We start from the raw sequence: 15,002 nt of genomic DNA, 5'->3' as shown, positions 1-15,002 counted from the left end.
TCTATTTGTTTGTGAGTGCGTTGTGCTTGTTTCCATCTCATCCAAACTTTCTGATTCCTAGGCCCTATTACTGTGTTGTTCTTGCATAAATGTCTTGCAATATAGTTTTGAATATGAGATACAGATGTTCAAGTTGCAGTTATCCTTGTGATTTGGCCAGTGCCATCAGTTCCAAACTCTATTTGACATGGACAAAACTTTTGGATTCAAATCCCAGTAAAATTAAAAAAAAAAAGAGAGGGGGAAAAACCTCTTGTGATAGGTAAACTTGGACTTTCCCTTGTAATCCTTGAAAGAACGAGTCTCAGCTTTCAACATGCAAGGTTTATTACACGTTCAACTTTAGGATTTTGGAATAAGGTTGCTGATTCTAGTGCATGGTTTACTATTGTGGAATATGAACTGGTATTTGTCATTTGATTCAGAAATTTTACTTTTGTTTCCCGTTATGTCAATAAAATTGATCCAAATTTACCGTTTAATATTATTACCATCTAGTAAATGGTTAAAGTATGTTAAAATATAAACCATGTATTGGGCTGGGCTATTTACATATGCCAAATGGTCTTGGAATGTTCCATCCTAGTTATAAAATTCAAATCGGTTTTGCGGGCAACTTTGAAATATAAGATTTAGATTAATTTGAATTAAAAGAAAACTAGTAAAGGTATTGACACAGTTTGATCTGGTCAAATCCAAGTTAACTCATAATTTGGTTGGCTCAAGATAAAATTTGGTTTTTAACTTGTTTTTTTTTAATTTTTTTATCAAAATAATATTATTTTGATCATTTTTTAAAAAATTTATAGTTAATCTGGATCGACTCTCTCTTAGTCTATGATATGAACTTGTCCTGAGTCAACCCTCAAGTTGTGGGGGAAATATTATTCCCTATGCACTGTTCATATATTTACATTTCACTCTAGTCATATATATTTTTTCTTTTTAATTAAGTCTTTTTATGGTCAATTGACTCTGATTTGTTGAGCAATGACATAATTAAAAGATGAGGGACTGAAGTAGAAAAAATGACAAAATTTGGTGACACCTTTAAAGTTTGCGTTGAAAGTTGATTTTAGTCCTTATACTTCTTAATTTATTTCTTTTTGGCCCCTTTGGTTTTCGAGATTTTAATTTTGGTATATAACTTTATTTTCCCCATCCCTTTAGTCTTCGGTTTAAGAAAGAATAGAAAGAGTCACGGGATTATGGTGATAGAGAAAAAAATATATCGGTTGACACCGATTTAAACCATAAAAAAGATCAATCCTAGAGAGGGGAGTCTCACCTATATATTCTTCGTCATTTCCATCGCTTGAAAAGGCAAACCTAAGCTTAAAAAGTTTTATTTATTTATTTTGGGTTGATTTTAGGGTTTTTGAGTCATTATTTGGCTTTTCTAGGTATATGTATTTTCTAGGTGTTTTGAGTCAAAACAATTTAAAAATTGAGTTTTTTGAGAAAAAAACATTGGCCTGATTTCGGTCTAAAACTAGGCCATTAGGTGACATGTTGTCCATCACAGTATGTGTCAAGTCGCTAGCTAAATTTTATTTAAAAAAAAAGTCGGCGATAACTGATCTACCTTTTGAAATTTTTTTTTAACTTAGCTTAAGTAAGTGGACTTTGAATTTTTTAAGCCCGAGCGAATTAGGCCACTTAGGCTAGTGCGTGGTGTCTGGGGTTTTTGTTTTTGTCTATTTTTTTTCCTTCCAATTTTGTCTTTCACTTTTGAGTTTTTATTGAATTTTTTTATTGGCTATTTTTTTATTGGTATTTTACAAAATCTTATGATGTTTTTTAATAAAAAATATTTAATTTTTATTTGGTTAATGAGAACGCTTTCAATTTACTTTTATGATCTTAAAAGGTACTCATTATGTACAACCCTACTAAAAAATTTTTCTCTTTAATTTTATTGAATTGTTTTCTATGAATATTTTTTTTATTAACTAAAACACTTGTTTCAATAAATAATGTTATTAAATACAATCGATTTCATGCCTCGTGTTTTGATATCATATATCTATATCAACATCGTTTAATATCATATGTTTTTTCACTTGATTTTCACATAAAATAATAACTTTTTTTTTAATGATATGTGCAACATTGCATAATATTTTTTTTACTTGATTTTTTTCAATCAATTTCATATGTGTATCTATTTTTATAATCATTTAATTAAATAAAAAAAATAATTCTAATAAACAAAGTCGTTAAATATAGCAAGGTAAATGATTCATGTTGTGATATTATTTTCCAATTTAATCTTTAGTTATTGTTATCAATTTAATTTTTTCATTTTTTGATACAAATAATTTTTAATTGTTTTTAATTAAATACATGCATACACTTCTCAATTTATAATTATGGTTATTTTATGTCAAACAACGTATTAAAGTAGGAGTACTCAAATAGAACTTACAATAAGTTAAAGGACTAATTTGAAGGTTTCTCACAAAAAGAAATATCCAATTGAAAGGAATATTCGGATTCTTCTAGTTGGTTCACGAAAGAAAAAAACAAATACAAACCAATTATATTTTGTGGTTCTCGTTCTCTCCTTCTTTGCAATTCCAAGAAAGACACAAACCTCCAATAACTCCGCCATGAGCACCACCGCGACAACCACCACCGTAATGAGACCACCACCTTCTTCCTCCACAACCACCACCGTCCTGGAAAATCTCACCCGGCAACAGCAACGGACCCTAACTTTGCGCTTAAATCGGCCGAAAAAGAAGGTTTCGTGGAAAGAAGGCACTGTCGATAACGAGTATATGCAGAAGAAAAGTTCTAAAATATGTTGTATTTTCCACAAGGAGAAGCCCTTCGATGAGGATGATAGCGATGATGATTGCAATCATGATCATAAATCGGACGGTGCTTGTTCTTCTTCTCAAAACAACGGGGGTGATTGATCGATTTCGTTTTTTTTTTTGTTATTACAAGTTTAGAAAAAGAAATTCTCTTCTTTTAAGGGTATTGTTGTATGTGCTTAAGAAGGAATTGAGAAATTTTAATTTTAATTTCTTTTTTGATTGGTGAATTGCCGTGTTATTATAGTGTATCCGTGATAGATTTGCTCCGGGTTGTTCTTGTGATGTTCTATTTGACAAATAGAAATATGTTTTGTGATGAAATAACACTGCATGAAAATAGTGGAGCAACTGAGATTCTGTAGGCGGATAATCTATAAATTTTGTTTGAGAGAACCAGTAGCTTGATTTTGTATGGATGTTGGGCAAAACTGCCGTATTGCCTCTGAAAAGAAAGCTTGGGGGTTGTAAATGGTTGATTTGACTCAGTTGTATGTGGGTTTGGTGAAACTCTGTGGCAACTGGTGAGGTATCTTGTTTGGGTTTCGAACCCTTTTTGTTAATGTTCTACCATCCGTGAGAGTTGAAATATTCCTGTTGTTTGCTTGTTTAAAAATTGCTTTTTCTTTAGACAAAGATGAAGGTATTGTCTTTAGACCCCAGAAAGCTTGTTGCTTGCTTGGTTGCTTGCTTTTGATGTTAGCACCATTTATTAGCAGGATATTGATGTATCCATTATTTCTGTAAAACTATAGGAGAGAGTTAATGTTGGTTTGGTTATTGAAGTTAAGAGCGAGCAACAAATTGTGTGGATGGGGCCAGCCTGAAGGCATTTGAGTAACAAGTCTGTCATTTATGGGAATTCTGAATCCAGGTCAGTTGTAGCTTCAATGTAGCTAAGGTACAAGGTACAGATTTATTACCGTGAAGAGATTGCCAAGGAACTTGAGAGTTCATGGGATGTTCTGGAGGAATCGGTTAGACTGTTATGTTATCTAGAGCAAATATATGATTTGCAGGAAAATTCAGGTTCTAAGACAAAATCTGTAAGAACCCCTTTACTCAAGGATGTTGTACCTGTTCTTTTGAACTAAAATCACACCCCTAACCGAGTCTGCAACCTCTTCCTATTTACTGTGTTTGATTCTTGGAAAATGATTTTTAAGAAATGATTTTTAAAATTTTTTTGTATTTATTTGTTATTAAAAAAGTTGGTTAACAAAAAAATATTTTTCAGTCAAAGAAAAATTTGGCTTGATTTCTAGAAAAATGTTTTCCTGAAAAATTTGGGCGGAAAATAATTTCCGGAAGTTCTGAAAAATTTATAAATGTCATTATTTATTGATTATATCAAATTTGGTCCTCAAACTTTTGATTGCTATATATATTTTGTTTTAAATATTTTTTTCAATTTCATCTCTTAAAATTTAATTTTTATACTAACTTTGGTTCTCATTTTTATAATTGTTATTTGCTTTTCTCTTATTATTTTTTTATTGAAATTTTTTATCTATCAAATTTGATCATCATTTTTTTTATTGTTACTTATTTTATTTAAAATAATTTATGAAATGTTAATTATTATTACTTTAATTAATTAATTAATTATTTTATTTTTTAGATTTGATCTCTATTATTTAGATTATTATTTATTTTATTTAAGATAATTTATGAAATTATATTTTTTTTCAATTTTATTCTCATTTAATTTTTTAATTTGTAAGATTTGTTTCTCATTATTTTAATAAACTTTAGAAAAATAAAATATTAATAAGTTATTTTTCAACTTATTTTCTATGATATAATCAAATACTGGAAAATATTTTTCAATTTATTTTTTATTATACTGTTAAATATTAAAAACTAATTTATTTTTCTGAAATTTATTTTCTTAAAAGAAATCGAGAATTAATTAGGTGTATGATAGGCGAGTTGTTGAGAAATTAGAGGAAGCGAGGCTGAAGTTTCCCGTCAGAGAAGTTTTTCCTTTATGAAGTTGACGACTTGGATCTCGTCTTAAAGCACCAACAGTAGCGAAGTCTTTGGAAAGAAACTTGACATTTAGCAAATCGCGACCATTCTTGGTAGAGATCATCTTGCAGTTTCCTCATCTCACAGGTTCTTTTCTTTGTTTGAAACTTGATATTTATCATCGGCAATTCTTCGCAGGGACCAACCTTGCACTTTCCTCATCTCACAAGTTCTTTCCTTTTTTTGAAACTTGATCTTTATCATCGGCGACAATTCTTGGTATGGGCCAACCTGCACTTTCCTCAACTCACAAGTTATTTACCTTTCTTATTTTCCTTTTCTTTTCTTTTCGGCTGGTTAGAAAAGAACCTGACTTTTCTGTCCCCATTTATTTTCCCTGAAATTAATATGCTTAATCCTGCTTAATACTTGAAGCAAAGCTATTAGCGAATACCATTTGTTTTAGGGTAAAACAAGAAGTAGACACACTAATCCTCCAAATTGCAGGCCGCTCTCCTGAATAGGTTTATTTGACCTTCTTGTAAACTCAGACTGCCATAATATATTAAACAGTAGTCCTTCGTTGGGTCATCAAAACTTTCACACGCACATAATATACCATCAGAATTCACAAGATTTTAAATGGCAGGTTTGTTTGACAAGCAGGCATCTATATATGTGGATGCAAGGCCAAGATATCCAAGCGAATGGTTCTCAATGTTGGCTGCTCTCACCCCTCACCACTGTTTAGCTTGGGATGTTGGTACTGGCAATGGTCAAGCGGCTGTTGGTGTTAGTTCTCTCTGTCTCTTACATTCATAAACCACAGCTCAAGAAATAGAGACGTGAACAATCTTAGCTCTCTCTTTTAATTATCTTATACTAATATTTGATCAGACTTAATGAGTCAGCAGTTATCCAAAAAACCCAAGTGACATATACTCCTTAAAATTGAAACAAGACCAAACATTAGATATGTCCTAAGGCGCTCAAATTCTCTACTATTGACAGGTCTAATTAGTATGATGATTTGGCGTGAATCAGAACTTTTGTTTGACCTTACTTTGTCGTGTTTGTATTTTGATTAATTCGGAAAGATGGTTGTCATTTTCAGGTGTCGGAGCACTACAAGCAAGTGATAGCAACTGACATAAGTGAAGAACAACTAAAGCATGCCATACCACACCCCCAAATTCGTTACTTGCATATCCCATTAACAATGTCCGATGATGAACTAGTGATATTACTTAGGGGTGAAAATTCAGTTGATCTCATTACTGTGGCCAGCTGTGCATTGGTTTGATCTGGAAAAGTTCTATCCAATCGTCAGGCGTGTTCTGAGAAATCCTGGAGGCATACTTGCAGTTTGGTGCTACTCAGGAATCCAGCTTAGCCCGGAAATTGATCTTCTCTTAAGGACCCACTTTGAGAGGACCTTTCCTTTTCGAAACCCAAACGTCAAGTATGCAGTAGAGTGTTACAAGACACTTCCATTTCCTTTTGAAAGTGTAGGTGTTGGGAGCGAGGGGCAGCCACTGGAATTGGAGATGCAAAAGGAGATGTATTTTGAGGGACTTTTGAAGCTTTTAAAGTCACTTTCATCATTTAATACAGCCAAGGGACAAGGTGTGGATTTACTGTCAGAGGAGGTTGTTAGAGAATTTGAGAGTGCATGGGGCGGGCCTGAATTGGTTAGAACTATTATCTATAAGACATATATGCTTGCAGGGAAAGTTAAGCTCTGAATGAAAGTGCTTAATACAATAGTGTTTCTTTCTTTAGAGGTTTGAGCAGGATCCATTATACTGCAATGCTTGTTTAACATTCAAGAATAAATCAGTAATATTGATGTATCAGTACGTTGCCAATTTCAGTGTGGTACTTGGATGTATAAATATGATGTTGAATTGTTCAACTCCTTTACTCATAAAATAATCAATTTGGGTTCTTCTGGGATAAAATGAATCCAGTTTGTTTGTTTCACAAGCAGGAAGCAATATACCTGGATTCTAGCTATGCCAGATTATCCTGACGAATGCCTGGTAGGCTATGCTATGCTTGCTGCTCTCAGCCCCCGATCGGGATGTTTGTACTGGCAATGGACAGGCAGCTGTTGGTGTTAGCTCTCGTCTCCCTCTCTGAATTTCTGTTTCTTTCTTGTTTTCGCTTTAGATGGCAAGGACACACTCAAGCTCGAGAAGTGTCTCTATTCTTGCTATATATATCACCACATTACGCCTCCATTGTTAAAACTTATGCTCTCCTGCATTGTTTGCATCTCAATGTATGCAAAAAATTTGTCACCGGCAGATCGATTGGCATTATGAACAAGTGATCGGCAACGATCTAAGTGAACACTATGAGATGATGAGCTAGCTTAATAGGCGGTGAAATTCTGTTGATTTGATAGCAGTATCTGAAGCTGTTGATTACAAATAGAAGTGATGCATAGGGCAATGTAGGTGGAAGATTTCTATTATTCCTTGGTTACGATCACTGAATCTCCGAGCAACTATTCTTGGTTTCCCTAAAGAAAGGCATTTATCTCCATTGTTAGTCTGTATCAATTCCCTAGTATTAGCTCAGACAAGCTCAAAGCCTTGCGGAAAAGGACTAATCTGCCCTGGAGGACTCCAGTCTCTACTAATTTTCCATCCTAAACCAAATTCCAAATAGCTTCAAGCTGAGATCGATCGATCGATTCTTGAACAATCAGAGGGATTTTACTAACGTCAGTGTTAAGAGCAAGTTAAAGCCCTCTCCCCAATTCATTCAATCTTTGTTTTCTATGATATTGCACAGATGCTACAATCTCCCTTGCCAAACCCTACACAATCAAGATTTGATAAGCAAAAAGAATAAGAGTATTTCAACTCCAATGCTCCAGAGTTTGGAAGGTGCTTCTTTCTCGGTAATTATGGATTGTGTAATATCGAATTAATTAAATTCTGCAGGTGAATTGTAAGTTGTGTTTTTTTAGTTGATTATTGGAGGTCTTAACCTTCTTCCTCGAAAGAGATGGAATGTTTACAATCTCGAGAACAGAGAGAAAGTTAGGAAAGATGAAGAAGCTGCTGAGATTTGGGAATTCGATGCAAATTATATTTTATAATTTTTTTTTAAATTATTTTAATTTATTAATATTAAAAATAATTTTTTTAAATAAAAAAATATTATTTTAATATATTTCTAAATTAAAAAATATTTTAAAAAATAATTACTAGGAAAGAAAATCTTTTTTATTTATAAAATTGTTATTCATTTAATATTTTTTTTAGAGTAGTTTCCTAAAAACCACCATTTGTCTATATTTTTCCACATACCTAATCTTTTATTATACCATCCGAATTTATTATATGATTCACTTGATATTTTCCATTACTAATCATAAAAAAATTAATTTAATTTAATAAATTACTTTACTATAAGCAAGTTTACTCTACAGTGTATTCTTTATTTTATCTAGATTCTACTTTAATTTTTTTTTATAAGAATTCCCACCTCTAGCAACACAAAAAATTATTTTCCTTTAAATATATTATTTTCTTCTCACTTGGATTAATATTATGATATTAACTAAGACACTTATTTTGTTGCTGGAATGAATTTATGATATATATTTGCATGGGTTGGGTATTTAAATGAATTTATGATATATATTTTAATTAAAAAAACATATTTTTAAACCGCAAAAATAATCTATTGTTAGTCCCACCTGCATCAAATTAAACAACTCTACTTGTTGGGTGTTAAGAAATGCCGTGTCTTATCCTCAGACACTCTCTCTTGCCCTAGGGTTCGAACAGAATCGATCAGCGACTCTAGTGACTGACAGACATCTCCATTGGTCATCTGCTAAGCTCCCGCGACTCCATCTCTCCACTCAGCACCCCTCCATTTTCAATGAAGATGTACGTTTCTAATTCTTGAATAATTCTTTTTTTTTTCCTTTTTACTCTGATGGAGTTAATAATAAAGAATTGAAGCAAAAAATATGCAGAAAAAACCCAAATGCAGGTGCCCTAACCAATTTTGAAGTGCTTGATTTTCTAAGATCAAGAGGTGCCTCAAGGGATGTCTCGCGGGTTCTTGCTCCTGTAGCAGCATCAGAATACAAGGTTGTTTTTTCTTATTTAATTTTATTTGTTTACTTTATTTGGAATATGATTGCAAGGAATGGCACAGATGGATCTCTATTGCTAACCGCAACTAGTTTGAATTGTGTTTGTTTGATTTTGTTACGTTGTTTTGTTTGTAGGTTTATGATTATTTGGTTGAAACTCCTGCGTGCAATCTAACAAGAGAGAAAATCAATGAATTCTTAGAGAGATGTAAGAAGTACGACCTTGCCAAAGCTGAGCTTCTTAATATTATCAATATTAGGCCTTCTCAAACTGTCGAAATTTATACGGTAATAAATTTGTTATTCTTGCTTGCTCTTTCCTCTCCTTTACTAGCATACAAATTAGCTATCAGGTCTTGTAAACTAAGATTTTGGTGCCATTTTCTTAAGCTGCTTGCTAATTTGCTTTATGCTATTAAAGTGGCTCATAGAGCTGTAAGGTTGTATGTGTTGGCCTGAGGGAGGTTTGAATGTTTGAATATGTAGATAGTAGAGTCTTGTGCCATCTGCTATGCCTTGGTGATTGCTTTGCTCTCTTAAAGTTGGAAAAATTGTCAAGTCTAGGAATTGGTGGTTGTGCAATTTCCATCACACTTAGATAACAGGTTTAAAGTGGGAAATTACTGACAAGGCAGGATAGTATCGAATTCGGCAGATTTATTTACCAAGCAGAAGTGCTGGATATGGTTTTCTTATATTTAACTGCAAATTCTGTTGATGAAATTGTGATGTATATCGGAGCGGAGCTGAAGAGTATTTGAGTTATGAATGGGAGAGGAAAATGGAATGGAATCAGGAATGATAGATCAGTTTGAAGAGTGTAGAACTCTTACTCAGAAATGCGATTACTTTCGCTAGAGTAAAAATTGAACTTGGCTTTTAGCCTCTTTGCAAATTTTTCACAGCTTAAAAATTCTTATTTTTGTGTTTGTATTTAGTTGGTAGCTTCCAGACTTGAGCTGTAGAATATCATGGGCAAATATCATGATGTCCTTGGTTTTGTGGTTTTATAGTCCTTAAAATGGTCCTTGATGATGCAGCGAATATGACAGTGTTGTTAAATAAATATTCAACCTCTTAATGATCATAGCCTGGGTGAAGGAATTATGCTATGTCGATACTGTCTAATCACCGAAAGATCATAATCTAAAAAAAAAAAAACAGTGCTGTTTGCTTTCCTGACAACAGCCAATCTCTCTCCCCTTTCTTTGCTTGCATCTGGTTTAAGGAATTGTGGTATCATGGTCAATGATGTGTATTTGACCAAAGTTGACTAGGAAGACAGTTTTGCTTGCTCGCTTGGACAATATTCCTTCTCTCTTCTCTTCTTTTGCCCTTTCCTTTTCTTCTTGTCGAGAACAGGGGTTTCCTTTGCAAGTTCATTAATTATTTACTTCTCTTATACTTGGCAGATCATAGAGGAAATGGATTCACGTTTTGAAATGCCAATCATTGAAGAACTTGTTGAATTGGTTGAAGAGGTGCTGCCACCTCCTCCAGGCCAACCAAAAGCCGAAGGAGGGACTGATGAGAATGAAGAAGAAACTGGAGAAGGGGAAGAGGACAATGATGAAAACGAAGCTGCAGATGAGGAAGAACCGGAAACAAGTTGAGGCCATGTATGCTCGATTGCCCATGTAGAAACCGATCAAATCTAATTTTGTTCTTGATATTACAGAGAGTAGAGTGATTTAGAATGCGTAGCAAATGAAGTTAAAAGGAGGTTTTTCTTTCAATTTTCGGTTACTGTATTGAATGGACTGGCTACTGTGGATAGCACATTCAGCCATTTCTTCTTGGTATATACAGATGGAAGCTATGTCATACGTGCAATGTTTGCCAGGACACAGTAATTTTTAGCAAGTTTTTCACCTACCAGTTATCTTAGTAAAAACGTTTTCGGTGTGATTGTACATAATTAATCTTTCAAAATTATTGCAAGCTCAAAATGTATGATTTAATTTGTTATACTTTCCAATTAGAAATATTGTAATCTATTTTTCAGTTTTAACATCTTGTTTATATCTTCATGCAGTCGCTATTTTATTTTTCACAAGATCATTTTTAAACTGAAACAAAAGGGAAGAAAGAAATGCAATTCAATCTGTTTTTTAGTTGGAAAAAAAGAAGGTGGCGTTGGTTCTAATTGTGAAAGAGTCAAAACCCAGGTCCTGAAAAGTTATCAGAAAAAGTTTAAATTGCTTCGTTTGTATTCTCTCCACTCCATAATTTATGCTTCAAGAATCAAGCCTCTAGCTGTTGAAAAATTAACAAAAAAAAAAAAAAAAAAAAAATCCCTTTTCTAGTTGTTTATGCCATTCCATGTACAGTGCATAAATAAGAATCTTATGGGGCTGAAAGCAATTTACAGCAGATGAGAACATCAAGGAGAGGAATTTTCATTATGTAGGAGGCTGAATTTATCCGAATACCAAATGTATAAGCCACATGGTAAATTTGCAGCTATGAATAAATCTAATGTGCACGATTGCAATTGCAATTGCAAAAACAAACCAACATGCGTGCCATTGCAAAGTTTATATCAAGATGAAAAGAATTTGTGAAGTTCATGCTTAGATTCTAGGATGGCCAGCAGCTCCGCAGGCCTGCAGCATTGCTAAAAATGTTTTCCCTCATCATGCTGGCAATGGTTCTTCCAAAACTGCAGAGAGATGATGAAAATCATCAGGTTATTGAATTGCTAGCGCACACGCACTTATATGTAGGGGGGGGGGGGGACAGAGACAATGACCTTTTCTCCTGGTGGAGACCTCAGCTGAAGCAGTTTCAGCATCATCCACAAGAACAGGTGGTTTGGTTGGTACATCAGGAAGGTCCAACTTCTGCTCCTGTTCCTCAGACAGCACTTTAGTGGGCACTTCTGGCAACTCTTGAACAGCCATCTAAACAAACAAAAGTTTATTTTTCAAATAAGAAAAATAAAAGGGAAATACAGACAATTCTCAAGGTTGACATAGTCAAGACCAAGTAAGAGCATATAGTCTGTTGACAGAAAGTCGCAATAAAATTTACCAGTGCATATACAACCATAAAATTAAGACAAAAAAATGATAATAAGGAAAATTCTGATTCCATTTTAATTGTTCAACTATAAACCTTCCCCTCAAGCAACAAACATACGAATCAACATGTGAAATGTGCACCCATAGCTCCAGGTGCACTATGAGTTTAGATTACTTAAGGGGAGGGCTGAGCTGTGGTCATGGAGAAAGGCAGGAAAAACTGCTGAAGAAAAGCTCATTTACATCTTGGAATGGTTAGATAGGTAAAAAAAAAAGACTAGGGCAAAAAAATTTATTTGATTATAGGAGTACAACCTATATATTTAAGTAAATTATTCCCAGTATAAAATGTTTTTGTGGGATTATCCAACAGTCACCATATACCCAACAGCTTAGTCCTAGCGAAACCATGCACCACCAGTTAACATATACCCAGCAGCTTAGCCCTAGCAAAACCATGCTTGGGACGAAGGTACTCATCTAAATCCATCACATCTCATTTTTAGCATTCTCAATATTTGTTGTGAAGCAACCAGAGGATATCATAGTACACAGTTACACACCATATCATGGACCTAGCTAAACAAGAACTGGCCACTCAACTAAGTACATTATAAGAATTTACCATTAATGTTGTGTTTGGTATACGGTGAAGAATTTTGAAGGAAAATGTTAAAGGCGTTAAAAAGGTTTAAGGGGTAAAGTATTAAAGACATTTGGAGGGAGATTGAAAAATTATGAATAATAGTGGATCCAAACAAATATAAATCAATTATAAAAAATTAAAAAACATATATCCATGGTCTAGAATGAAAGGAAATGAACTCCTTAAAAACTTCTCCTTCCTCGAAACTTGTACCAAAATTAGTAAAGGGGATGAAAAATTACAAGGGTAAATTTTCTCCCCTTCTAACTCCTACCAAACATGCCCTAAACTTAACAAAACCTCAAATCAGGCCTTGAATTGGAGCTAAATGGTTTCACAGCATGAAGAAATTGAGTGATTTAAACATACATAAAATGTTGAAGGCAGTATAACAAGCATACAATAAATCTCATGAGACAGTGGTGATGTACAAAATTAATCATACCTGAGCTTCTAAGTTCTCAAATTCAGCTAAAATCTCCTCTTCATCTTCTGCTGATAGTTTCTCCCCCAAGATAGCATTAATTTCCTTCAAAACCATTATAATTTTAATACAAATGGAGGGGGAAAAAAGAGGTGCAGGGAGAAGGAAAACTTGAAAAGTACAAAGGGCACATTAAAAAATAAACACTATTAAAGTCACAGTAGAAGCACATACAAGCATCGAGTTCTGATCATTATAAATGCAGTAAACACATACAAAGTTCTGCACACATAAAAGAGCATCTCTAATTTCTATATGCCAGAAAGGTTATATAAGATTGCAAAGAGTTGATCTTAAAGAAATGTTTTTAGAGATACAACTCAATATTGAATTCCATTCCAGTGGCTCTGAACTACTGTCAACAACTCCTACATGTTTTTAGGTGTGTGCATGCATGTGCAGGCACCCATGCATACACATACAAAAGAGTTTTATACATTTATATTCCTTGGGGATAGATAATCCAACAAAATACAATGTCTAAACAACATGTCAAAGACAGTCTAGAGATAAGTAAATTTCAGTATGAAACTTACATCTTGATAAGCTTTAGCTTCAGCAGTATCATCCATTAGCTTCTGAACATCATCCAGGTTGACCTCACTTTGTATTGCTTTGATTGCATCAGTACCTGACTTTAAACTCTCAAATACAGCTTTCTGCTTGCTGGCCAGCTCAATATCTGCCAACTGAACCAGAACACATATTGTAGAACATCATATAACATTTGAAACCAAACTACATTCTCGCTATTTTTACGCACTTGTTGTTCAACATTAATGAGCCACGTGTCCACTTGCTTCAACAATTCTTCTTGTGTTTTCTTCTTCTTCAACGCTAACAACGCCCTGTCCTTTCTCTTTTCACGAATCAAATCTTTAGCAGCTTGCTTTTCCGCTTCAATCACAGCTTCAAGCTGGAAAATTTTCAATTCAAAAACAAAGTGATAACCACAAATAAGCGATCGTTTCTTCGAATTCAGCAGAAGCCACAACGCACATTTCCATCACAGGGCAACATTACAATCTTCCAAAAGACACCAAAAAAAAACTTAGCCATTTCAAGATTTCAAAACTAACCGTTTTCTATAAACCTAAAAATACACTTTATTTGTAGCTCATGGCAAAAAAGCTTGACTTTTTTTTTAGTTAAGAGAAGCAAACCAACCAAAAAAATGGGTTTTTGAAAAAACCAAAATGAAATCCAAACTTTCCCTTATCCTTTTGTTGTTACATAATTTGATAAAGAATATCACATCTCAGGCACTAAAAAAGGGTCGTTTTTTTTTTTTTTTTTTTTAATTTCAGGGTAATCAAAATTTTGAATATAACTAAGCAGAAAACAATCAAACTCGAAAGCCCATTAAATTTCAAGGCCTAAAAAGTCAAAAAATGAATTGAATTAGAAAAATGAGAGGGACCAACCTGTTGTTGATATTGGGCAAGCTTCCGTCTTTGAGTCTTGAGCGAGAGAATGGCTCGATCAACATCAGTTATCTTCGGTTTCTTCACAAATATATTTCCCATTTATCAATCTGATTGAAGATTTAATCAGAAAAAAAAAGGTTTCGAAGAACCCTCTATAGGGATAATCAATTGAAGGTTTACGATATTATTGCAGAGCAGCAAAGCTTCCTCTAGTCCAACGATTTTTTAAAATTATAATTTCACCTTTTTATTTAAGAAAAAACATCTGTTGGAATGTTTGTTTTCCCGGAAAATAATTTTTCTAGAAAAATTAGTCAATGAAAATATAGTCGGGTAAACATATATATATATACACGCGTGCATTTTTAAATTTTTACACTATAATTTTATGTTTTAGTTTTTGAATAATTATGAAAACTAATCCTTCAAAGCTATCAAGACATAATTTTTTTTTTAAAAAAGAACGATATGGAATAAACTCTATTGTTTCTTTCTTTCTTTTGAAA

General features: G+C 33.5%; 3 protein-coding genes and 1 pseudogene across 3 annotated transcripts; 3 read left to right on the top strand and 1 right to left on the bottom strand.

Annotated features, from left to right (window-relative positions):
• Positions 1 to 2,512: 2,512 nt before the first annotated feature.
• Positions 2,513 to 3,052, top strand: LOC133693450 (protein phosphatase 1 regulatory subunit INH3). The gene has a single exon (XM_062114668.1). The coding sequence runs from the start codon at positions 2,613 to 2,615 to the stop codon at positions 2,922 to 2,924; it is 312 nt and encodes a 103-aa protein (XP_061970652.1). The 5' UTR covers positions 2,513 to 2,612; the 3' UTR covers positions 2,925 to 3,052.
• Positions 3,053 to 5,078: 2,026 nt separating this feature from the next.
• LOC133693448 (uncharacterized) lies at positions 5,079 to 6,708 on the top strand (annotated as a pseudogene).
• A 1,790-nt stretch (positions 6,709 to 8,498) lies between these two features.
• LOC133693271 (uncharacterized) lies at positions 8,499 to 10,927 on the top strand. Its single transcript, XM_062114458.1, has 4 exons — positions 8,499 to 8,704; positions 8,794 to 8,911; positions 9,052 to 9,204; positions 10,329 to 10,927. Exons 1-4 carry the CDS (start codon positions 8,697 to 8,699, stop codon positions 10,527 to 10,529), a joined length of 480 nt encoding a protein of 159 aa, XP_061970442.1. The 5' UTR covers positions 8,499 to 8,696; the 3' UTR covers positions 10,530 to 10,927.
• A 366-nt stretch (positions 10,928 to 11,293) lies between these two features.
• LOC133693270 (vacuolar protein sorting-associated protein 20 homolog 2-like) lies at positions 11,294 to 14,938 on the bottom strand. The gene is made up of 6 exons (XM_062114457.1): positions 14,494 to 14,938; positions 13,833 to 13,985; positions 13,606 to 13,758; positions 13,031 to 13,114; positions 11,669 to 11,819; positions 11,294 to 11,578 (listed from the first exon to the last, which is right to left on the bottom strand). The coding sequence occupies exons 1-6, from the start codon at positions 14,593 to 14,595 to the stop codon at positions 11,553 to 11,555; spliced, it is 669 nt and encodes a 222-aa protein (XP_061970441.1). The 5' UTR covers positions 14,596 to 14,938; the 3' UTR covers positions 11,294 to 11,552.
• Between the last annotated feature and the right edge of the window lie 64 nt (positions 14,939 to 15,002).

The sequence above is a fragment of the Populus nigra genome, chromosome 5 (assembly GCF_951802175.1).
Source record: "Populus nigra chromosome 5, ddPopNigr1.1, whole genome shotgun sequence".
NCBI lineage: Eukaryota > Viridiplantae > Streptophyta > Magnoliopsida > Malpighiales > Salicaceae > Populus > Populus nigra.
The sequence above is the reverse complement of the archived record's forward strand: the minus strand, read 5'-3'. Positions and strand labels throughout refer to the sequence as shown.